Source organism: Gopherus evgoodei, chromosome 8 (assembly GCF_007399415.2).
Source record: "Gopherus evgoodei ecotype Sinaloan lineage chromosome 8, rGopEvg1_v1.p, whole genome shotgun sequence".
In the NCBI taxonomy this organism is placed as follows: Eukaryota; Metazoa; Chordata; order Testudines; family Testudinidae; genus Gopherus; species Gopherus evgoodei.
In genome coordinates, this window is record NC_044329.1 from 5001 (window position 1) to 30567 (window position 25567).

The 25567-nt window shown below is 46.5% G+C and overlaps 1 protein-coding gene and 1 long non-coding RNA gene across 2 annotated transcripts; both read right to left on the bottom strand.

Moving 5' to 3' along the window:
* Positions 1-1855: 1855 nt before the first annotated feature.
* On the bottom strand, positions 1856-19219 carry LOC115656416. The gene is made up of 3 exons (XR_004001657.1): positions 18597-19219; positions 4150-4314; positions 1856-1887 (listed from the first exon to the last, which is right to left on the bottom strand). It is a non-coding gene; the product is annotated as an uncharacterized LOC115656416 (long non-coding RNA).
* A 2619-nt stretch (positions 19220-21838) lies between these two features.
* EGR1 (early growth response 1) lies at positions 21839-24917 on the bottom strand. Its single transcript, XM_030573866.1, has 2 exons — positions 24503-24917; positions 21839-24094 (listed from the first exon to the last, which is right to left on the bottom strand). The coding sequence occupies exons 1-2, from the start codon at positions 24726-24728 to the stop codon at positions 22797-22799; spliced, it is 1524 nt and encodes a 507-aa protein (XP_030429726.1). The 5' UTR covers positions 24729-24917; the 3' UTR covers positions 21839-22796.
* Positions 24918-25567: the final 650 nt, after the last annotated feature.

The window sequence follows — 25567 nt, forward strand, 5'->3', positions numbered from 1 at the left end:
GCTCAATGGACAGACTGCTAAATTGCCACTGTTTGTGGTGAGAGGCAATTAGCCAGCCTTAATGGGTAGGTCTTGGCTTAGGACGATTCAGCTGAACTGGGCAGAAGTGCACTGAATGACTAAAGAAGAAACCGGTCTGACCGCTATACGAAGGAAACCAGCTGCTGTTTTTGGAGAGGATCTGGGAAGTATGAAGGTAATCACTGTGACACTGAACGTTAAATCTGACAGTCAACCAAAATGTCTAAAAGCCAAAACTGTGCCATATGCCATCAGGCTGAAAGTTGAAGTGGACCTGGAGCGCCTGGTCACAAATGGAGTCCTAATACCAGTTACTCGTTGCCCATGGGCAACTCTTATCATTCCAGTAATGAAGAAAGATGGCTCCTTCCAGATGCAATGATTTTAAAGTCACTGTCAACCACTGTTGCATGCAGAGCAATACCTGCTTCCTCGCATCATTGACCTCTTTGCGGGACTGGCTGGAGGACAAAAAATTCAGTAAGATTGATCTGAGTCAAGCGTATTTACAGATGCACGTTGATTAAATGTCCCAAGAGCTGTTGACTACTGTGACGCATAAAGGGCTTTATCGATATTGTCGCTTACCCTTCAGAATAGTGTCTGCTCCCGCCCTGTTCTAGAGGGCTATGGGCCAGATCTTTGTGGTTTGCCAGGAGTCCATTGCTATCTGGACAACATCCTGGTCACTGGAAGGAATGAGGAGGATCACCTAAAGAATTTAGAGGCTACCCGATGCAGACTGGAAGAGTATGGCCTACAAGTCCGCAAAGACAAGTGTAAATTCTTCCAGCCCTCTGTTGAACATTTGGGACACATCATTGATGCTACGGGTCTTTGGAAGGCCCCTGCAAACGTTAAGGCTATTGTGGAGGCATCTCCTCCTCAAAATGTTAGCCAGTTTCGCTCGTTTCTAGGACTATTGAACTATTATGGAGAGTTCATCTCACAATTAGCCACACCGCTAAAACCATTTCACAAACTCCTTGGGCAGAACAAGGCCTGGAAGTGGACTGAAGCCTGTGATGTTGCATTTAAACAAAACTAAGGGTGCACTGCTAAATTTTGATGTTCTGACACACTTTCATCCATCCTTACCCCTACAATTTGCCTGCAATGCCTCCCCTTATGGAGTGGAAGCAGTCATGTCACACATTATGCCTTCAGGAGATGAGAGACCTATTGCTTTTGCTTCACGCACTCTAAGCAAAGCAGAAACTAACTATGCCCAAATCGAACGTGTGGCATTGGGAATCATTTTCAGAATTTGGAAGTTTCATCAGTACCTGTTTGGGCAGAAGTTTACTCTTCTCACAGCCCATCGATCCCTGACTTCAGTTTTTGGACACCACACAGTCATTCCCCCATTAGCTGCTAGTCGTATGCAACATTGGGCATTGCTGCTTTCAGCATACACATATGAAATCAAATATCGGAAATGCACTCTGCATGGCAATGCAGATGGTCTCTCAAGGTTGCCTTTGCCAGTCAAGCATCAAGATATTGCCCAGAAGCAAATCTTTTGCTTTGAACAATATACCCATAGAGAATATACCCATCGCCACTACTCAGGTAAAGGCGGCAACTTGCGTTGACCCGATATTGTCCCAAGTTATGGGCCTGGTGATGCATGGAACATCTCGACAAACCTCTCCAGTCTCACCCAACCTTCTTACCTACATGTCCAGGAGGATGGAGTTATTGATCCAATCTGGTTGGGGACTCTTTAGTCGTTTCGGTCTGCCAGAACAACTTGTGAGCGACAACGGACTGCAGTTCGTCTCTCAGGAGTTCCAAAATTTTATGAAGGCAAATGGGATACACCACATCACTTCAGCACCATATCATCCATCCACTCGTGGTTAGCTGTAAGATTTGTGCAGACAATGAAACAAGCTTTGAAATCAGCAAGGGGACAATTATCCACCCGAAAGCATCTGGACATCTTCTTCTTATTCTACAGAAACACACTTCATGCTACGACCAAGGCATCCCTGGTCTTTCTAATGATAGGATGACAGCTGCGCACTTGCTTTGATCTACTGAAACCTTCTGAACCCTGACAAATTGTGCAACGTCAGCAGCAAGATCAGGTCATCAGGCGTGCACGCAGCCAGTTTTGGCTCAGAATTATATTTCTGGAGCAAAATGGGTCCCTGCCACTGTCATCGCTCAAACGGGACCTGTTTCCTACACAGTCCACACTGCAGAGGATCTCACCTGGCAGTGCCATGTAGATCAGCTGTTGCCAGGTCAGACTTGTCCTCAGGACACATCTTCAGTTGAGTTGCCTGACTTCACTTCTGGCGAGACACCAAATCAAGAGTCACCTGTTCCTGACTATTCTCATTCATTACTGCCGGCGGCTGAGATTACCCCCTGCCCGGAAAGAGCTGATACCAGATCCTCACCCATTCGTGCTTCAAACACTAAGCCCATTGTCAGGCCTGCGCCCAAGACACTTTCGGGTGCAACAACACCAGAAGTGCACCGTAATCCACCTAGAGACAGCAAAGAATCCTGTGGCACCTTATAGACTAACCGACGTTTTGGAGCATGAGCTTTCGTGGGTGAATACTTCATCAGATGCATGACCTAGAGACAGAAGACCTCCTCAATGGCTGGATCTTTAGCTAGGGCGAATCCATGGTTATGTAGAAAAATAATCCCTGGGATTTAGCCGGGAAGAGAGGCAGTCTACCCTCCTTCTCTAGTTTAGTGTTTGTTTTATTTAGGGGATGTTCTTATTAAGGGGGGAGGAATATGTTGGTGTATTTGGTTGACATGGTAATAGAACCTTGTTGTTGTTGCTATGGCAGTTGAGTTAGATTATATGGGGATAGCCCAGCCAGTTTTGGCTGGTTTGTTAGGTCAGTGTGTTACAATAAATGGCTGCTTTTAAGGTTTACAGCTCTCTGTGTCTCAAGTGATTTATTCCTAAAACTGCTGCCCCCAAGGATACAAACAAGCGGAAGTTAAGTTGTCATGGTAAGCACTCCAATAGCGTCCCACAAGGAAACAATGGCTGGAAATTGCCCTGGTTTTATAACTGGGGGATTGGGGAGCTGGTGGAGACTTGGGGGCAGTACTGCAACTGGAGGTGGCTGAAGGTGATGGGAGGACAGGAAGAGATGGTGTGGGGGGGGTTTCCCTGCTGCAGCACAGTAAAATGGAGCCTACAGCTCCAGCAGTGCACTGGAAATGGTGTGAAGCAGCACCCTAGACAAACCAGGGAGACTACATCTCCCATGAGGGCAGGAGCCCCTTCACTGGGAGGTTAGCAGCTCCCTACAGTGATGCAGGTGCTGCCTGTTCCTCTGACCTGCTCCTGATGAGCACACCATCCACTCAGGGCACAGCCTGTCAGGGTAACTTTGGCCTCTCCCAATGGAGAATGTTTAGACACCTGCAGCTGGCCTATGCCAGCTAGCTTAAGCGGCTTGGTCTGCACAGCTGTTTAACTGCAGTGTAGACTTCCAGGCTCGGGCTGGAACCCGGGCTCTAGGACCCTCTGAGATAAGAGAGCCATACAGCTTGGGCTGCAGCCTGAGCCCAAGTTAGCTGGCAAGGGCCAGCCACAGGTGTCTATATACAACGTAGACATACCCAAATACATACAATGTTTTTGCAGTAGCCAATGCTGCAGAGATATGCTGCAATTTCTGTACTAACTAGAGCTTCCCACACACTGAAGGATTTATGCCCAGATATACTGTATTGCTACTGTATTGAGGGGGGAGGGATAGCTCAGTGGTTTGAGCATTAACCTGCTAAACCCAGGGTTGTGACTTCAGTCCTTGAGGGGGCCACTTAGGGATCTGAGGCAAAATCAGTACTTGGTCCTGCTAGTGAAGGCAGGGGGCTGGACTCAATGACCTTTCAAGGTCCCTTCCAGTTCTAGGAGATATGATTATAATGGAGATGCCCTATAATCATAATCAAAATAGTCCAACCAAGAGGTGTCAGGTGTGACTAAATCAGGTCATCATCTGGGATGAAGTCTCTTAGACAACTGGAGATGTTAGAAAGCATTATTCACAGATCCTGCTATGCGAGAGATTAGCATCAGTAAGGAATCCAGGAGCACTCCTAAACTATGGACTGATTTGACCACTTTTTGGTGTGTACCTTCAAACAAAGAGGACTGCACCATGGCTGCAAACTCTTCTAAATGCTTTCTTCTATCCACCATTATCACCTCTTTCTTGCTCTGATTCAGCTTCTACCAGCTGCTCTTCATCCATGAGGTGATTCTATCCAAGCTCTGGGCCACACTGGGGAAGTGGTGTAATCCTATATGAAGGATAAATAGAGCTGTCTGTCAGCCACATATTGACCTGCTTATTGCTGATATTTTAATCTATATCAAGTGTCGAGTTCTCTTAGCAGCTGCACATAGACATAGATGAATAGGCTCAGAGAGAATGAGGAATCTAGTAGTGGAAATACAATTTCCCATCATTACTTGTTAAGTGTGTCCCTCTAACCATTTTAACACATTACTCTGGACCTACCTAGCTCAAACGAGACAACCGTCAAATCCTTCAGAGAAGTCCAGGAGGATGAGAATGAATATCTGCCCTCTATCCACTGACAGCAGAGAATCATCTCTCAGTTTCACTAAAGCATTTTAAGTTCCGTGTCCTGGCCTGAATCCAGACTATACTGGGTATAGGATATTAGCCTCAATTAGCTCGAAGTTGGCCATCAGCTAGTGTCGCTATAAGTTTGCTCAAGAACTCCTCCAACATTGACTCTATTACACCGATTGCTCGGACCACCTGAATATCCCCTGCTGGTTCGACATTCTTTCTACCTTCCCCCTTCTCTTTCCCACTCCATGCCCCTGGTAAGCTTGGAGGGGCCATGGAGAAGCAAGAAGATGGTGGGATTGTGATGACAGCATGTACTAGCTGGGACATAGGAAGAGGCAGGAGAGTGGAGATAGAGATCTTACCGTAAATCTAGTCCAATGTACAGTGAAAGGGCTTTACACATCCATATGCAGCACAGGAGGCTCAGAAGTGTGGAATGGCCTATTTGTCTTACTGAGATGCTCTTGAGTGCATCTGAACACTCCATGGAGATTAATACAGACTGAAACAATAGTTCTGAGATGTGTAAACTGGTCCAATCATCTCAGTGAGTGTTCTCATCCCCTCCCCCACACACACACGAGTGTAATCACAGAATTGGAAGGGACCTCAAGAGGTCATCTAGTCTAGTCCCCTGCACTCAAGGCAGGACTAAGTATTATCTAGACCATCCCTGACAGGTGTTTGACCAACCTACTCTTTAAAATCCCTGATGAAGGCGATTCCACAACCTCCCTAGGCAATTTATTCCAGTGCTTAACCACCCTGACAGTTAGGAAGCTTTTCCTAATGTCCAACCTAAACTACCCTTGCTGCAATTTAAGCCCATTGCTTCTTGTCCTGTCCTCAGAGGTTCAGAGGAACAATTTTCCTCCCTCATCCTTGTAACAATCTTTTATGTACTTGAAAACTCTTATGTCCCCTCTCAGTCTTCTATCTCCAGACAAAACAAACCCAATCTTTTCCAATCTTCTCTCATAGGTCATGTTTTCTAGACCTTTAATAATTTTTGTTGCTCTTCTCTCGATATTCTCCAATTTGTCCACATCTTTCCTGAAATGTGGTGCCCAGAACTGGACACAATACTCCAGTTGAGATCTAATCAGCGCAGAGTAGAGAGGAAGAATTACTTCTCGTGTCTTGCTTACAATACCCCTGCTAATACATCCCAGAATGAGGTTTGCTTTTTTTTGCAACAACGTTACACTGTTGATTCATATTTCGCTTGTTATCCACTATGACCCCCAGATCCCTTTCTGCAGTACTCCTTCCTAGGCAGTCATTTCTCATTTTGTGTGTGTGCAACTGATAGTTCCTTCCTAAATGGAGTATTTTACATTTGTCTTTACTTTACTGAATTTCATCCTATTTACTTCAGACCATTTCTCCAGTTTGTCCAGATCATTTTGAATTTTAATCCTATCCTCCAAAGCATCTGCAACCCCTCCCAGCTTGGTATCATCCGCAAACTTTATAAGTGTACTCTCTATGCCATTATCGAAATCATGGATAAAGATATTGAACAGAACCAGACCCAGAACCAATCCCTGCAGGACCCCACTTGTTATGCCCTTCCAGCATGACTGTGAACCACTGATAACTACTGCACGTAGATCTATATGAACAGGCTCAGAGAAAGAATTGATTCTTGAGACTCCACTTGCAAGGCATTTAGTAGTGGAGATATAATTTCCCATCATTACTTGGTGAGCATGTCCCTCCATAAAGGTCTCTAACCATTTTAAACACATTACTTTAGTATCCCAGCTCCAACATGAGAACAAGGGAAGGAGGAGGATCCGGGCAACTACAGGCAAGTCAGCCTCACCTCAGTCCCTGGAAAAATCATGGAGCAGGTCCTCAAGGAATCAATTCTGAAGCATTTAGAGGAGAGGAAAGTGATCAGTAACAGTCAGCATGCATTCACCAAGGGCAAGTCATGCCTGACTAATTTAATTGCCTTCTATGACGAGATGACTGGCTCTGTGGATGAAGGGAAAGCAGGGGACTTGTTATTCCTTGACTTTAGCAAAGCTTTTGATACGGTCTCCCACTGTATTCTTGCCAGCAACTTAAAGAAGTATGGACTGGATGAATGGACTATAAGGTGGATAGAAAGCTGGCTAGATCGTCAGGCTCAATGGGTAGTGATCAATGGCTCCATGTCTAGTTGGGGCACTCCGCTTGAAACCAGCTGCCAAGGGTAGGTCCTGAGATCGGTTTTGTTCAATAACTTCATTAATGATCTGGAGGACAGCGTGGACTGCACCCTCTGCAAGTTTGCAGATAACACTAAACTGGGAGGAGTGGTAGATATGCTGGAGGGTAGGGATAGCATACAGAGGGATCTAGACAAATTAGAGGATTGGGCCAAAAGAAATCTGATGAGGTTCAACAAGGACAAGTGCAGAGTCCTACACTTAGGATGGAAGAATCCCATGCACTGCTACAGACTAGGGACCGAATGGCTAGGAAGCAGTTCCAGAGAAAAGGACCTAGGGATTACAGTGGACGAGAAGCTGGATATGAGTCAACAGTGTGCCCTTGTTGCCAAAAAGGCTAACGGCATTATGGGCTGTATAAGTAGGGGCATTGCCAGCAGATCAAGGGATGTGATCATTCCCCTCTGTTTGATATTGGTGAGGCCTCATCTGGAGTACTGTGTCCAGTTTTGGACCCCACACTACACTACAAGACAGATGTGGAAAAATTAGAAGAGTCCAGTGGAGGGCAACAAAAATGATTAGGGGGCTGGAGCATACAACTTACAAGGTGAGGCTGAGGAAACTGGGATTGTTTAGTCTGCAGAAGAATGAGGAGGGATTTGATAGCTGCTTTCAACTACCTGAAAGGGGGTTCCAAAGAGGATGGATCTAGACTGTTCTCAGTGGTATGAGATGACAGAACAAGGAGTAATGGTCTCAAGTTGCAGTGGGAGAGGTTTAGGTTGGATATTCGGAAAAACATTTTCACTAGGAGGATGGTGAAGCACTAGAATGGGTTACCTAGGGAGGTGGTGGAATCTCCTTCTTTAGAGGTTTTTAAGGTCAGGCGTGACGAAGTCCTGGCTGGGATGATTTAGTTGGGGATTGGTCCTGCTTTGAGCAGGGGGTTGGACTAGATGACTTCCTGAGGTCCCTTCCAACCCTGATATTCTAGGATTCTATGACAGGAAGAGAGGCTCAATCCCCTCCTGAGGGACCACAGTTTGAACCCCAGATGTGAGCAAAAATAAGTTAGAATGAGTTGACTGTGAGAAAAGAAATGAGGGGGCTGTATTTCAGGAACCCCTTGCACAAGTGACCTCAAATTTGGAACACGAACACTACACAGCACTACCATAAGGCACATCATATTTCAAGACCAGCCAAGAAAGCATGTGGATATTAGAACACATTGAATGTCAGTTTCTGTTAAAAGGTGTACTATTCTGTCTTAACTATAATAATTAACTATAATGGCAAAGCGCTCATTGACTTGAATGGGAGTAAAATTACAGCAACGCGGAGCACTTCTGAAAATCCTAACCTTAATACATTAACTTTACCTAGATCTAAAATTTCTGAAATGTGTTTTAATCTTTAGAGTAGAGAGAGCAGTGAAAGCAATAAGTACTGTGAAGGTTGGGGAGGGGATATCCATGTGAGGCTCTCTCTCAGAATTGATAGCGCTCATGATTTTATCACAAATTTCATGTTTTATCTGTAAAATCCCAACTCCTGGACTAAGGTGATTATATGAGAATCTCTGGTTTCATTTACAAAAAAAACAACAATTTTCTAGGACTTGTAACTGTGAAAAGAAGCTGAAAGGCTCAAACACAAGGCAATTAAAAGAATCCAAATGTATTATGTTTCAAATCTAAAATGTTGATGCTTGATACAATTTTTTAATCTTGAGGTTGGCAATAGTGTCATGAGATAGTTTAAGAACCATTAATACAAGCAATTTAGAATTTAGATGCAGCTACATCATTCCTGCTTCCAAACATAAGAGGGCAGTATAGATACAGTATTGCCCAAAGCTCACTAGAAGCATCTTGAAGAAACCTGGACTAATGTTATTTGCAATTGAAAGAAACCAGCTCTCCCTATTGTTTAGTAATTCCTAGAAATCAATGTAGCCTGAGTGAAAAAATAATTCTGGAGTATTACTCTCTTGCTTTCTCCACTCTGTGTTGCATATGGACTTGCAAAGGGTGTGAAAGTCAACTAGATTCCCACAGCAAGAGCATGAAGCCTCTCCCCCTGCCACAGCGAGGAGTGGAGAGGGCATGTGACAAAATCAAATCCAGTTGGTAGATGGACACTGGGGGCCATAGCCAAGGGGCATAGATTACAGTAGCCCTCCAAGATGCATTAATCTAGGCTGGGGCTGCCTTAGAACCAGCTCCAGAGTCAGGAAAATGCAATTATCTCCCTTAGACACCTGCTCCATTATGGTAGTTAAAAGAGAGACTTTCATTCTGAATACCTGTTTTAAGTTGCATATATCGTACATTTTGCAAAAACTATTTTTGAGCTTGAAATCTCTCATGTTTGGTGTGCTTTCATTTTAGAGCACATTTCTTTTGAAATCTGCAATAAAAAAAAAATCTGTTCATCCATTGCAGAGTTAACTATGAGGGCAAGAGTGTTTTCATGTGTTAGAAAGCTTTTGGTTTCTTTGTTGTTTTGATAACTGAAGTAGCTTTGTTTTAAAACTGATTCATGTATGCAGAGGGAAAGACAAAAATTAAAGGACTCTTGTAGCAGCACAAATGCTGGCAACTCTGCAAACTCTTTCATTAAACTATAATATTTGAAGCCAAAATTCACAGAAATTATGGAAATGTAGAGCTAGAAGGGACCTAGAGAAGTTATCACGTCCACCCCCCTGCACTGAGGCAGGACCAAATAAACCTATAAAAGATATTACCTGACCCACCTTATCTAAGGCCTGGTCTACACTACACGTTTAAACCGAATTTAGCAGCGTTAAACCGATTTAACCCTGCACCCATCCACACAATGAGGCCCTTTATAGAGATATAAAGGGCTCTTTAAACCGATTTCTGTACTCTTCCCCGACAGGAGTAGCGCTGAAATCGATATTGCCATGTCAGATTAGGGATAGTGTGGCCGCAAATCGACGGTATTGGCCTCCGGGCGGTATCCCAAAGTGCACCATTGTGACCGCTCTGGAAAGCGATCTGAACTCGGATGCACTGGCCAGGTAGACAGGAAAAGCCCCGCGAACTTTTGAATTTCATTTCCTGTTTGTCCAGCGTGGAGCTCTGATCAGCATGGGTGGCGATGCAGTCCCAAATCCAAAAAGAGCTCCAGCATGGAGCGTATGGGAGATACTGGATCTGATCGCTGTATGGGAAGACAAATCTGTTCTATCAGAGCTCCATTACGGAAGACGAAATGACAAAGCATTTGAAAAAAATCTCCAGGCTATGATAAACAGAGGCTACAACACAGTGCTGTGTGACAAGCGTAACGGAATGCCAAAGAATCAAATGGACACTCATGGAGGGAGGGAGGGAGTACTGAGGACTCCAGCTATCCCACAGTCGCTGCAGTCTCCGAAAAGAATCTGCATTCTTGGCAGCGCTCTCAATGTCTGAAGGGTCAAAAACGTTTTCCCGGCCGTTTCAGGGTATGTGTCGTCAATTTACACCCTTCCCCCCTGTCATAAACAGATAAGTAAGAGTTAATAGAACAGAAGTACTTTATATCTCTTTTGCCTGGAAAGGGTTAACAAGATCAGTGAGCCTGGCTGTCACCTGACCAGAGAACCAATCAGGGGACAGGATACTTTCAAATCTTGAGGGAGGGAAGTTCTTGTGTGTGCTGTTAGAATTTGGTTGTTGTTCTCTCTGGGTTCTGAGAGTAACCAGACGTGCAACCAGGTTTCTCTCCAATCTCTCCGATACAGGCTCTTATAAGTTCAGAATAGTGAGTACTAGGTAGATAAAGCGAGTTAGGCTTATGGTTGTTTTCTTTATTTGCAAATGTGTATTTGGCTGGAAGAAGTTCAAATTTGTATTGTGCTGAACGGATTTTAATTTGTACTTGTATACTTAGGCTGGGAGGGTATTCCCAGTGTCTATAGCTGAAAGACCCTGTAATATATTCCATTTTAAATTTACAAAGATAATTTTTACTGTTTTTTCTTTCTTTAATTAAAAGCTTTTCTTGTTTAAGAACCTGATTGTTTTTTTATTCTGGTGAGACCCCAGGGGACCGGGTCTGGATTCACCAGGGAATTGGTGGGGAGAAAGGAGGGAAGGGGGAGAGAGAGGTTAATTTTCTCTCTGTGTTAGGATTACTCTCTCTCTCAGGGAGAGACTGGGAGGGGGAGAGAGAAGGAGGGGGGAAGGTGCATTTTCCTCTCTGTTTAAGATTCAAGGAGTTTGAATCACAGTGATCTTCCAGGGTAACCCAGGGAGGGAAAGCGTGGGAGAGGCAATGGTGAGGAAAAGGGTTTACTTTCCTTGTGTTAAGATCCAGAGGGACTGGGTCTCGGGGGTCCCTGGGCAAGGTTTTGGGGGGACCAGAGTGTACCAGGCAATGGAATTCCTGGTTGGTGGCAGTGCTACAAGTACTAAGCTGGTAATTGAGCTTAGAGGAATTCATGCTGGTACCCCATCTTTTGGACGCTAAGGTTCAGAGTGGGGAATTATACCATGACACCCCCCTCGAAAGAAAAGGGAAAAAAAAAGTTTCTCTTTTTTTTCAGTATCACCCTATGTCTACTGCATGCTGCTGGGAGACGGGGTGCTGCAGCGCTGAACACCAGCATCCCCTTCCCGATGGCAGACGGTACAATATGACAGCTATCCATCGTTATCATCAGCCTGTGAGTGGTCTTGGTTGGCCTCGGTGAGGTCGGCCAGGGCGCCTGGGTAAAAATGGGAATGACTCCCGGTCATTCCCGGCAGATAGTACAGAACGGATGGTAAACGTCCTCATCATAGCAACTGGAGGCTGAGCTCCATCAGCCCCATCCCGTTTCATATCTAAAGAAAAGATTCTGTACTGCCTGGACTATCATAGCTGCGGGAGGCTGGGCTCCTCTCCCTCCCACCCTTTAATGTCCTGCCTGGACTATCATAGCATCTGGACGCTTCCTCCCCCTCATTTTATTTCACTAAAAAGTCAATGTTTCTTATTCCTGCATTCTTTATTACTTCATCACACAAATGGGGAAACACTGCCATGGTAGCCCAGGAGGGTTGGGGGAGGAGGGAAGCAACAGGTGGGGTTGTTGCAGGGGCACCATCTAGAATGGCATGCAGCTCATCATTTCTGTGGGATCTCTGGGGCTCTGACACAGAGCGGCTGTGCTCTCTGGTTCTCTAGTACACTTGCCCCATATTCTAGGCAGGACTGACTATTTTTAGACAAAACATAAAGAAGGGAATGACCCGGGGAGTCATTCCCATTTTTGTCCATGCGACCCCGGCCGATCTCAGCAAGGCCAGCCAGAAGCACCCATGACAGCAGCAGGCGGTACAGAATGACTGATAACCGTCATCTCATCGCCAATTTACAATGGCATGGCAGACGGTGCAATAGGGATGGTAACCATCTCTGCTACCTTGCAAAGGCAAATGAATGCTGCTGTGTAGCACTGCAGTACCGCGCCTGTCAGCAGCATCCAGTACACATACGATGACAGTGACAAAAGGCAAAACGGGCTCCATGGCTGCCATGCTATGGCATCTGCCAGGGCAATCCAGGGAAAAAGGGCGCGAAATGATTGTCTGCCGTTGCTTTCACGGAGGAAGGATTGAGTGACGACATTACCCAGAATCAACCACGACACTGTTTTTGCATTGGGATCTCAACCCAGAATTCCAATGAGCGGGGGAGACTGCATGAACTATGGGATAGCTACCCACAGTGCAACGCTCCGGAAATCTACACTAGCCTCGGTACATGGACGCACATCACCGAATTAACGTGCTTAGCGTGGCCGCGTGCACTCGACTTTATACAATCTATTTTACAAAACTGGTTTATGTAAAATCAGAATAATCCTGTAGTGTAGACATACTCTAATATCCTGAGACCAACATGGCTACAACACCACTCCACAGACCATCCTGGACAGGTGTTTCTCTCACCTGTTCTTGAAAACCTCCAGTGATGGGGATTCCATAACCCCTGATAGAAGCCTATTCCAGAACTTAACTGCCCTCATTAGAAATTTAACCTTAATCTCCCTATTAAGATTAAGCCTATTATTTCTTGTCTAACCTGTTACGCTCAGTGATACCCCAGTACATCAGAAGGCACCCTGGAGAGGGGGGCAACTCATCACAAGTGCTATTACCAATTCACTGCATTTCCTTTCAGCCTATCATCAGCCCCCATGGTTTTCACACAGCACCAGGGGAGTGGGGGAAAAGGAGGACTCTCAGGCTGGCCCTGCACGCCGGAGGTTGGGAGAGGAGAGGTCCCAGACTTTGGCGCAATAGACAGGGAAACTGAGGCACACACAGTATTACTCACATACAACATAACAAGGGGGAAAAACCCACTATGTCACATTGGCCACTATCCCATTAGCCAAGCGCCCACAGATGGACCCACACCGAAGTCCAGTGCATGAGGCTGATGCCAGTGCCTCCTCGGGCACTGGCATCAACTACCATCCATCACTACCATCTAGTGGCTCCGGTTGCAGGCTGGGATGTGGTGTTGGGTCGCGGTCTGCCGCATGGGGCCAGTGACTGCTGGTGCAGTGCTGGGGATGTATGACACAGCGCTAGGGACTGCTGCTGTGAACCCAGTGATTGGGAGGTTGGCGATCAATGCTACAATGGCAGGGAATCGATGCCGTGGAGCCAAAAACTGTTAATGCGACGGGGACCTGCGATAGGTTGGAGACCACTGGGGTGGGCCCATGGAGGGTTTCCCTCTTGAGGGGGCCTCCCTCAATGACTCCAAGGGAGCTGGTTGAGGTTCTCAAGATGGCACCTGAAGTGACATTGAGTCTCTTGCCACCTGAAAAGCCTCTGGAGCTGGAGGTAGCTCGAAGGTGGAGGGTGCCCTGACCACTGCCAGGAGTCGGTAGTGGGTCCTGGACAGGGCTGGGTGCCCTAGGTGTCATCGCCCTTGCTGACCACCACTCTCGGGAGGATGAGTGGCCCAGCACAGGTCTCACCTCATCGATCATCTTCTGCCTAGCCCTCTGCAGCACCACAAACCACCCTGTCAGCATGTTGTTTCTTATGCCTCTTCCTCGGCATGGGGGGTGGTGAGCAGCGCTGGGAAGGACCCAGTGCCAGGGAGTGTTCTGCACCAAGGTCGATGTACTTGGAGCCAAATTGGATTGGCATGGCTCTGAGGCCAGTTTAAGTGCTGCTTCTATTAACAAGCCCTTCAAATGAGTGTCCCTGTCCTTAAGAATGTGTGGCCCTTGCAGATTCTGTTCTTGTCCTTGATGTGAGCTTCCACGAGGCACTTCAAGCAGTTTGTATGTGGCTCGCTCACTGGCCTGGGCTTATGGCAGGCAGCACGTAGTTTGAAACCTAGGGACTGGGGCATACCCCAAATGAGACACCTATCTATCTAACACTCAACTATTTACAACAAGAATGTCCAAGGAAAGTCAGAAAAAAAAACACTGGGGAGCTTACAATCGCATGACACATTCCAGCAACCGCGACACATTCCAGGAACTGAGAGGGTGCGGAGCCAGATGCATGCTGAGTGCGGGGCTCCAGGGGGCACTGGGGCCACTAAGGGAAAAATCTCCAGTTACTGTGCACATGAGTGTGCACACATCTAACATTGACATGATAACACTACTTCTTCGAATGCTTGCTCAGGTTGCCCCCTCAGTCTTCTTTTTTGAAAACTAAACATGTCCAGTTTTCTTTTTAAACTTTTCTTCATCAATCTGGTTGTCAAAACCTTCTATAATTTTTGTTGCCTTCCTCTGTCCACATCTTTCCTAAAAAGTGTAGCGCCCAGAACTGGACACAGTACTCCAGCTGAGGCCTCATCAGTGCTGAGCACAGCTGAACAATTATTTTCTATGTCTTTGGCTTATTTGGTATATTTTATTTGTAGTAATAAATATACAGCTTCATAATTTTACTTAGTCCTTTAACAAGATTTTAAATAGAAAAGATACGTTTCATGACCTCAAACAGCTTTGGATACAATTAAATCTATTGTAGTTACATGAGATTATGCAAAATCTGTATTTTTCCCCCCCTCAGAGAATCCTGCAAGAATCTATCAGGTATATGAGAAATTGAAACTACTTCCATTGTAATACACTTCTCAAAGTTGAATTTAGTCTGCCATCATGGTGTCCAATTCCCAATGCATTTAAATGCACTTGGAGCTTCTTACAATCTTCTATAGTTTATATTTACCTAAACAAGTGTTCTCAGCAAACTTCTCTGATTTTCTTTTTGCTCCTCCAAACCATTAGCAAATAAATTGACTGGAGAGATCAGAAACCTGCTGTAAATTATTCCTACCTTTATATCAGCCAATAACATGATTTTTTTTAAGCATAGCTCTAATTTAGTTCTCAGACAAAATAAAATCCATTCTCTAACAGGAGTAGAAAACCATTAGATTTTTTTCAGGCAACAACAGTGTTTAAAAATGGTTCTGATTCCATTGTGGGAAGACAGAATATAATACCTAACTGGGTACATGATAATACCTGCTGAACATCAATTTCTTGAAGAACATAAGACTTCACTTTCATGCATTCTCATGTATCCTCAGCTGACCAGCTGTTCAGACTAACATTGTCAAAAATGGTCTTAAATTGAAAGCAATCAAGATCAAATTTATTCAGTCTAAAAGCATCCACTTTCCAGCATCTAGTCACTATTCTATCAAGTGCAATTTAATACGACTCCAATAGTTTGTCCATCCCAATGTCTTTTTCAGTTTGCTATACTGCTTACTTTACAATTTTTATAAGCCCACTCCACCACTGATACATCCAGGAATTAAGAATAGTCATTATTGGAGAAAGTTGAGTAGTGATCAATCTGTCTAGGGTTTTATATCACATCCTCACAATAGATCAGAGCCCCTACCATTTTACTATCCATTATGTCTCCTTTGTTCATAAGTCTATTATCAGTCAGCAGTTAGGCACACATGGCCCCACTCTGAAGAGTTTACAGTTCAAGACGACCTAAACCTATATAATGCTCATCCCTTGCAAAGATTCTGAGCAAAATGCTTTAAGCAATGCATTCTAAAGTTAAAGAATTAATTAAATGCATATGTTCAGAGTACTTGTCCTTCATTTTAGTGACTCACAGCTAGAATGAAGGGTTAGATTATGTTCCGTTTTTTATTAACAATAAATGATAACAATACATTTTATTTATAGATCACCTTCCAACCAAAGACCTCTAAGCACTTTACAAAATGTAACCTTTCTTCCAGGTGTCTTTAGCAGGAGTTAGAGCCAGCTTCAAATGATGTCTAGGGCAGCGTTTCTGAAATGTTGCCACCAGGGGCTTTCCTTGCAGCCGCAGCCACAGCCTCCTGGGTTGTGATGGGGTGGGAGGCAAAGTAGAGCCCCCTCCCCAACTCTGTTGCTCCAGGATGCAGAGGTTGGGCCCTGACCCCCTCTGGAAACATCTGGGGCACAATGCTGGAGGACCAGGCAGCCAGTGAGTTCCCCACCTTCCCAAGGGTGGTGGGAGTTAGGCTTTGTGCTTCAGCCCTGGAAGTGTGGGGGGGGGGGACAGCAGGCCCTGGCCGCAGGGCTTCGGGCTCTATTGGGGGGAGGGATAGCTCAGTGGTTTGAGCATTGGCCTGCTAAATCCTTGAGGGGTGCATTTTGGGAACTGAGATAAAGATTTGTCTGGGGATTGGTCCTGCTTTAAGAAGGGGGTTGGACTAGATGACCTCCTGAGGTCCCTTCCAACCCTGATATTCTATGAATCTCTGGACCCCCATCTTCCAGCTGTGGGCTCTGGCTGCAGGGCTCTGGGCTCCAGCCCATCACCCCCATCTTCCCTGGACTCCACTACCTCCCCTAACCCTCCATCCAGGGCTTAATTTGTCCCCAGGCTTGCTAGGCTGAGTAAATCTGCTGTAAAAAATGATATTAACAAACATACAGGTATTACTTTTCTCAGCAGACTTATTAGCTAGCAATAAATAAATTATAATAATGTTGATGTGTATATGCATACTTATTTGGTTTTCCTAAAGCTATTAGAGTATTTTAGGAAAAAGTGTGAGAGTGGCCATGAGCAAGAGTTGGTGGCTGCACTCTGAAGCCACCAAAGAGTTGTCCTCAGAACCCCTGGTCTAGGGCTTCTGTTTAAATTAAATAAAATAGTTGGCTAAACCCACACTTAAAACCTCCTGGTCACACCTTCATAGTTATTTCCTCTCCACTCCTAAACATTCAACAGTCCTTGTGAATGTAAAGCCACAAACACACACTTTTAGTTGGGAAAACAACTATTTACATAATAGAATTAAATTAACAAAAGTCAAACTGTATTATCAGTCTAGCCAATCCCATAGATCCAGTTATTAACTGCCACAGTTGTTGTGGCCCTGAACTATTATTCACAGAACAATCCACACCCACCTGAAACCTCACTTAAAATTCAAGTAGACTCAGTGACGGTGAAGTGGGTTACACTGCAAATATTTTAAAACGCTTGCATTAGAAGAAAAAATGGTTCCTCCTGACTTCTCTCTACTTTCATGGTACAGTTAAAAATATGGTGATAAAACCACTGATTATCCGTTTTAAATCTGACAAGATTATCACAGTTATCCTTTCTGGCCTGAAAATCTATACAAACTTTAAGCAGCCTCTTACTTACGCTGTGAATTTGGCTCACACACACAGCAAACCCACTTCTTTCTCCTATTGCATAATATTAACTTGCCCCGTTAAAGCAGGGGGCTGAGCTCTGGGGCTGACCAGTCTATCCTGCAATAGTGCAAAAAGGGGAAGCCAGACAAGGTGGTCTGGACCGAGCAGTGCCAGGAGGCTCTCTGGGCACTGAAGGAGGCTCTGGTTAGTGCCCCAGTTCTGGCAAACCCAGATTTTGACAAGTCCTTTATGGTGTTCACTGACGCCTCAGATACAGGACTGGGGGCAGTGTTGATGCAGGAGGATGAAAAGGGGGAGACACACCCCATCGTGTACCTGAGCAAGAAGTTGCTACCCCGGGAGCAGAACTACGCGGCCATTAAGAAGGAATGCCTGGCCATGGTGTGGGCCCTTAAGAAACTGGAGCCATATTTCCTTGGGCGACACTTCACCGTGTACACCGACCACTCTCCCCTGACCTGGCTGCACCAGATGAAAGGAGCCAACGCCAAGCTCCTGAGGTGCAGCCTGCTCCTGCAGGATTATGACATGGACATGGTCCATGTGAAGGGAAGTGCCAACCTGATAGCAGACACGTTGTCCTGGACAGGGGGCCCTGAACTTCACCAGGTCACTGGGCAGTGACCCCACTCAGTTCAGTCTCAAAGGGGGGAGAGAGGTGATGGAATAGGGGCTGTCTGCATGGGGGATAGGCGAACAGGGGAGGACTTTAGTGGGACTTCAGGGACTCCTAAGCTGGGATCCAAGCACCCTGAACCCCCAGAAGGACTCGATTGAGGGGTCCTGACTGTGCCAACAAGCTCTATTGTAACTTGCATTCCTGTTGTCCAATAAACTTTTCTGTTTTACTGGCTGGCTGAGAGTCACTGTGAGTCCCAGGAAGAGGGGGGAAGGGTCGGACTCCCCCTCACTCCCTGACAAGTAAGAGAGAGAGAGTGTGTGAGTGTGACCTCTGCAGAGAGACAGCGAGCGCCCCCCGCCGAGGCTGCAGACTCCGCGCAGACCCAAGCTGCTGCCTAGAAGGCGGCAAGGGACAGACTCAAAGCCACACAGCCAGGCCCAGTCCCTAGCGGAAGGAGCGACCTCTAGTGCAGGGTCTCACAGGACTCTGCGGCCGCCGCGCGCTGCTCAACCTACCTCCTCCCGCTGTTCCTAAGGCGGGGCCGTCTGGGCGCAGCTCGAGATTCGGGGCCGAGCCCGGCTGCCCGACCGCCGGGAAGGAAACGCCTTGTTTGGGCCTAGGAAGCACCATATTAGGAGCGGAGGAAGGGCCATATATGGCAGCGCAGTTCCTGTTCAGCCTTGGCCGGGCGTTGGACCCTGGGCCAGATTGCAAGGATTACTGCAGCTGCCCCAGGCTGGCGAAGGAAACGCCGAGCCCCTCCGCCGGCCACGGGGCGCTGAGCGGGGCCCGAGCCGCAGAGCAACTCCACCCCGCGGCGAGCTCCGGCCTAAGCCGCTCTTCAGCCGGAGCCCGCCTGGGCCGGATTTGGACTGTAAAGCGGCTCCTTCCTCCGCGCGCGGGGTTGGGGGGCAGGCCGCGGCCAGAGCCCGGGGTTGTCCCCCCGCGTCCGCGCCCTGCCGTTCAGGGCCTGGCTCCCCCTCCGTCTCCCGGACAGTGAGAGTTGCTGGGATGGCGATGAGGCAAGGTTTTTCTTGTTATTCAATGGCCAGATTTGCAGTTTGGCTTTCAGTGATAAACAGCTGCGTGTAATGCAGCCGACCAGATCTCTGTGGGAGTCTAGAACATCCGAGCCCTACATCAGGCCTATGCTGACTTTTAGCACCTTCCTTCTGTTCCCATCTCATTCCTCTGGGCTCACTGCTGGGTTTGTATGTGCTTTTCAAAATAAAGCTATTTTATTTTTAAATCGGTGACAGTTTATAGCTTGGCATCTTCAGATAACCTGGGAATTCCACTGGAGACAATCTGTTTGAGCCAGTGATTGGGTTCATATTGTTCCAACATGGTTGCAAGAGCAGGATTTTTCTCCTCTAGAATTAGGATGGGAGAAGATTCAAACTTGTTAACCTAGTTGATCCAGACAGCAAACCACAGACAATGTACAAACAAGGCATAGGGTAGCCATGAATCTCCCTTCATATGCTGAATGACGTATCCAGGCCTTTTAGCTTTACACCTCCAGACAGAAGAAGTGCTTTGGGTAAAGCAAGTGGAATACCCATCACCTGTGGTCAAATTGGGAGGTATAAGAGATACATCCATGTCTCAAACCATTGACTAGACTGGGGACTACAGGTGGTTTCCTTGGCCACTGCATAGGGTTAATGGTTGTGAAAACTGGGGAGGAGGAGCGTGGAGGTAAATAGCATTTTCCCCCAGTTCATGTGCTGCCAACACCAGGAGTGCTCCCATGCTGACTCATTGAAGGGAAATGCTTCTGTGATCATCTGTGGGTAGCCTTGGCTGTGGGTATAAAAAGTAAATTCACCATGGGAAGGAATAAGTTCTTTGATCTTTAGCCATCAGTACAACAGACCAAACTGCAGCTGCCACACAGGCCTCAGTTTCTCTGTCAGAGAATCCCAGAAAGGACAACTCATTTCCTGAAAAGGAATAGTCAGGGCCAATCTGTAAAATCCACTATCTTCCCAGGAAAAGAGATTTGTGACCAGGACAGCTAGAATTAACCCCCACCCTTGGATGCTGGGACAGAGACAAACACTTTGACAAAAAAAAAAAAAAGGATTTTACTAAGGTGAGCTCTGAAGCTACAGATTGTTCTAAATCTTAAAACTAATGATACCCTTGATTAAAGTTGCATACTGGCAAATTATAGATGATTGCTATTCTAAGGGGCAAAACATCACCTGATCTGGTGTCACTAAGAGACTGATTAATTCTGAACATGAAAGAGGGTCTATGATCAGTGTAGCAATGTTACCCTGGAAACAGGCAAAAAAGTAAATTTAATGGTCTAGAATACTAGACAAGTGCTGAGGATCAGTTTTAAGTCCCCCAGAGCAAAAGCTGAGGAAGTAGCCCAAAGAAAATTCCTTCAAAGAGTCAACACAGTTGACTTTGAAGCTGTACTTGTTTTCATTTACACATGATGAGAAGGCTAGAGTTCACCACAGGCATTCATACCTTTGTCACTTCCAGAATGGATGACTCATCTCCAATACATTCTACATGGGGGCTATGCTTTCAACTGAGTATTAGTCCATGGTATTTACATCCAACCTTCTTTAGCACCTTGCTTTTCCTGAGAAGTTTGGACTAAGGGGTGACTTTCCCCAGCACACCAATGTTACACCAACCTACTGATGACCACACATAGCTTCAGCTGGAGTAAAGCAGCATTGAGCTACCCCTATTTACATCAGCTGAGGGTCTGGGTACTTATTTTAACTTTCTTTTGACCTGTCTTGAGTTCTTGCAGTGCATAGTTCTATGCATCTTAGAAATAATCACTAAGCCTAGCTCTAGGAGCCCTATCCTCTTTGACATCTTTTTATGCAAACAGTCATAATGATTAATAACTAGTGGCAGTATTCAGTCACACCAGTTCTTTAATTTCTATGGCAGTGGTCACTATGATAGGAATACCTCATTGCTCTTCACTGAAGTCTCTCCACGTTGTCTTTTTCTGCACTGAGGTGACCAGAATGGAATGCTTTGTTTTATATTTGCTTTCATCAAACTCTGGGAGGGATCTTCCTTCTGAAAAATTGGCATTCGTAGTATATTCTGGTACAAACAAGTAGCTAAATTGCTGCTATTAGCAGTAGGCTTCCATCAGTTGACTGATTTAAATTATTCTCACCCCCACAAATATTCAAAATGTATTTTCCACGCTACATATAATTGTATTACTTTCCCATATTTCTAATCTGCCCAGCTCCTTTTGTATGATTTCCTTCTTCTCATTCTGTGCCCCTCCCCATTCACTAGTAGCTATAAATCCAAGCAATATGCTTGTTTTTCACTTTTTTTTTAACTGAAGTCAAGCAGTAAGAGTCTTTTCTGTATTTACCCTCTGACAAAACAGAATTAACCAAATGACCCTTCCATCCAAGTGAGCAGCCAGGCTCAAGGCTTATTATAGATATTTGACAAATGGTGGGTAGTGCACATAACTTATGATACATGCTCTGTATTCCTCTCAAATAGTAAGAGGAATGTTCTACCTCTTCCTTACTAAGGATGACAATTAAAGATTAACACCAATTACTTAAATAAGGTGCCACAGCTCTTGAGATATCTCATCTCACTGCAGAGATACCTAGCTCAGTTCAATGGAAGTTACAAATCAATCTATTGAGGAAAAAAAAAAAAGATCTTTAACTGAGGGGAAGAGGTCAAGGATACTGGTAAAGCGTGTTTCCCACACACACACAAGCCTTAAAGAAAAATGCACTGTTTTGATATTTTATTTACTTTTTCCGAAGGGTATTGTACACCAAGTATCCCATTGGCAGTAAAGCGCATTCAATGTGTTTATAAGCTAAACAGTCACTTTTGTTTAAACAAATACAATTACAAAGTAAAAATAAACCACAAAATAATGAACTGCATGTTCACAACATACAAAATTGCTGCCTACTTAGTAGGTAAACTACAACATTCCAACTCCTGAATATATATTTATAAATTTACATTTCAGTAACAAAAATAGAATTTGAGAATTGTGTGTACATTCTGTCCTCTGGCTCCTTCTCAATCTTATTTTTTTCCCAGTTTCCCTTACATTCTTTGAATAAAATCCCTTTCACCTTAAGGCAAGATGCAAAGCATCCATTCACACAAATGCATGACATCAGCAAGGCTTCACAAAAAGGCACCAAGACATGTAACTTTAAAAACAAACTTTTGTCATATGAGTGTCTCATCAGGTGATATTTACATAACATCACTCTTACATGCTTGAATACATAGTAAGTGCTGTTCTCAAATAAGTTTAAAACTCATTACAGCATAGTCACTAAAATAGAATTACCATTTACAAAATATGGGCCTGCTAACTCCAAATAATACAATATGAATACGAGAAGAATTTTCACATCAATAGTACCCAAAGGAAAGCAAAACCATACCATGGCACATGTACATTTTACATTGTCTATGTATTTAATAAAAGTTCCTTTCTTGATAAAATGTTTATGGGGGAAATTATATTGAAATTATATCCACTGTCCATGCAAATTAAGTCTGTTGACAGAAGTGGAGAACTTAAATGGTAGTTGTTTCAGGCAGTTGAAGTTTAAAGAAAACTTAGGATGGCCTTGCTACGTATGATATTCATTAGTATCTGACAGACTCTGTTCAGTCTGATAGTACCAATCAACTATTTTAATATTTCTGTCTTTACAGTCTCAACAAATTTCAATTGTCCTTGGAGAAAAAGCTGATGACATTTCTGAAAGTGCTGAAGATCCTTGTGAAATGAAAGAATTGGTAATCCCTGGAGAGTGGAAAGTGGTAGATACTTGGGCCTGAAAGGTGGCAGTAACCGAAGGATATGTAGTTGCTACTGAGGGGGAAGGGAAAGTGGTGTGTGCTGGAGACGGATAGGAAGAGGACACCGGGGAGGAATATGATGTAGGCACTGGAGAGGGGTAAGTGGTGGTGGCTGGAGATGGGTAGGAAGTTGTCATTGGAGAGGAGTAGGTGGAAATCTGAGAAGCAGCAGAGGCTGGAGTTGCCTTTTCTGCTTTCTTGTCCTTTTGTCTCAGGTGAATTTTAGTGTGTCTCTTCCTCTCATCGCTTCTGGCAAACTTTCTACCACAAATATCACAGGCAAATGGCTTCTCCCCGGTGTGGGTTCGGATATGAGTGGTCAAGTGATCGCTTCTGCTGAAATTCCTCATACAAATACGGCACTGAAAAGGTTTTTGTCCTGTGTGAATCCGAATGTGCCGGGTCAGCTCATCAGATCTGGAAAACCTCCTGTCACAGGACTCCACTGGGCATGCGTAGGGTCTCTCGTGAGGAGGAGTCTTGCTAGGTCGGTTGGGGTATTTTCTTATCCTGCTTGGCTTGATTAGCTGGGACTGATAGGTAGTGTTTAACGTCTTCGGATCTTGGGAGCCAGTCTGAGTAGCAAAAGCTTTGATAGTGGAGAGAGGTGTGAGAGAGGGCTGCTGGGGTCTGGTTTCTAGCGTTGGAAATGGTTTCTGATCAGCTGGGACCAGGCTGAGAGATTCCCCCTGTTGCTGGGGGAATAAGTAGTCCGGGATCATTGGCACCTGGAAGTTGGTTTTAGCAGCCGGATAAGCCGGGGGAGGGTACTGGAGAGAGGTACTGGGAGCGTTTGGGAAGGACTGGGTTTGCTGCTCAGGGAAAATCTCAGAGCTAGAATTGGGAAATGTTGGTGCCGCTGAATAGATCGGGCTGCTGTCGGTGGCCTGGACAGAGCAGCTCAGAGGCGGGGTCTGTGAGGAAGAGGAAGTTGGTGATGAAGAAGGTGTAGAAGTGGGTAGGTTAGCCATGCCCACCAGCCCACTAACAAGGCTGAACAGAGGCTCTGGCCAGAGGGTGTTGCTGCTGTTGGGGGCTGGTTCCAGAGAGAAGCGGCCCGTGTAGGTTATAGGCGGCAGCCGGCTTGTCTGATTGGGATAGCTGGTTTCTGCCAAGGATTTCTCATTGTTCAAAGAGATCTCGGGAAACGTGTCTGAAAAGAGAAGAGTAGCCGTTACTTCCAAGAGATGCTGCAGCCCCAACGGGGCTATCCCCCCCCCCCCGGCTAGTCCTGCCCGGCCCGGCCCCAACGGGGCTACACCCCTCCCCCCAGGGCTAATTAAAAATTTAGCGTTCCATATTGCAGCGCGCTCCTGGCAGCGCTCCAACAGCAGAAAGCCCATCGCTAAGAGCAGCTGACGCATGTAGAGAGAATCCCCCTAGCGCAGCACAGCCAGCGAGGCTGGTGCATCATTACCGGCGGAATCCCGAGCAAACTGCACCTGCCCCACTAGAGCTCCCGAGAAGCAAGGGCTCGGGCGGGGGAGGGGGCATTTCCCACCGAGTGTCCCCACCCCAGGCTCCCACTCACAACCCCCTGTGGACAGAGACTGTCGCTTACCTGCAGCGAGGTGCTCGAAGTGCTGCTCTCCGGCGGGGTTGAAACCGCTGCTTTCAGGGGCCCCACTGGAGGTGAGGAACTGGGGACCTCCGCCGCTGAGCAGCATCATCTCTTCCAGCTTGGGGTAGTTACTGTCCATGGTGGGGGGCGAGTGTGGAAAGGAGCCGAAGGGGTCAGAGATCTGCAGCGGGGGTAGGAGCTGCATTTCCGCCTTAGCCGCGGCCATGGGGAGAGTGGGCTTTGCCTGGGGACACAGGGATGCTGCGCACCAGGGGCCAGGCGGCCGGCCAGAAGCGCCAGTCGCGTTTTGCTGCTGGGCTCGAAATGTGCAGGGTCCCCTTCCCAGCGGCCCCGGGTTCCCCCTGGTTCTGCCGCTATAAGCGCTCGGCCCGGGGCTCCCCCTGGCTCTGCCCGCTGGAAGCAATCAGCTCTTCGCCCCCGCTAGAGCCGCCCCTATATATCGAATCCCCACCAGTTGCGGGCCGCCCCGGCCATGACGTACATGGCCATATATGGCGGACAGGAAACCCTTATATGGAGTCAGGCTGGAAGACCCAGCCTGGCGTCAGTAGCTGGCACTGGGGAAAGCCGGGTGGAGGGGGCCCAGCCCAGATAGGAACAAGAGCCCCGCGCCCGCCCTACGGTCCCTACTCCCACCCGTCACCCTATCGCTAGGTTTCTCCGGGGGGCAGCGCACGACCCCCCCTCCCCCGCTGCTGTCTTCCTCGGGTCCCCGTCACCGCCTCAGCCCAGGCCGCCGGAAGCCCCCGGCAGCAGAGTCCATATAAGGAAACAGCCTTATAAGTCCCGGTTCCGGCGTGAGCTTTCCTGCTCCTTATATGGCGATTCCGGCTCCGGGAGGCGGTGGAGAGAGGTGAACCCGGCGGGCGGGGGAGCGAGGCAAATGAGAGAAAGGAAGAGAAACTCCTGCGTTTATTTCAGCCCTGTAGAGTCGCCTGTTCTCGAGCTGGGCGTGAAGGCTTTGGCAGGGGAATAACAGATCTTGCTTGGGCACTTGATCTGCTCCAGGAATGGCTGTAGAGTGCCCTGGGAAGAGGATTCCCT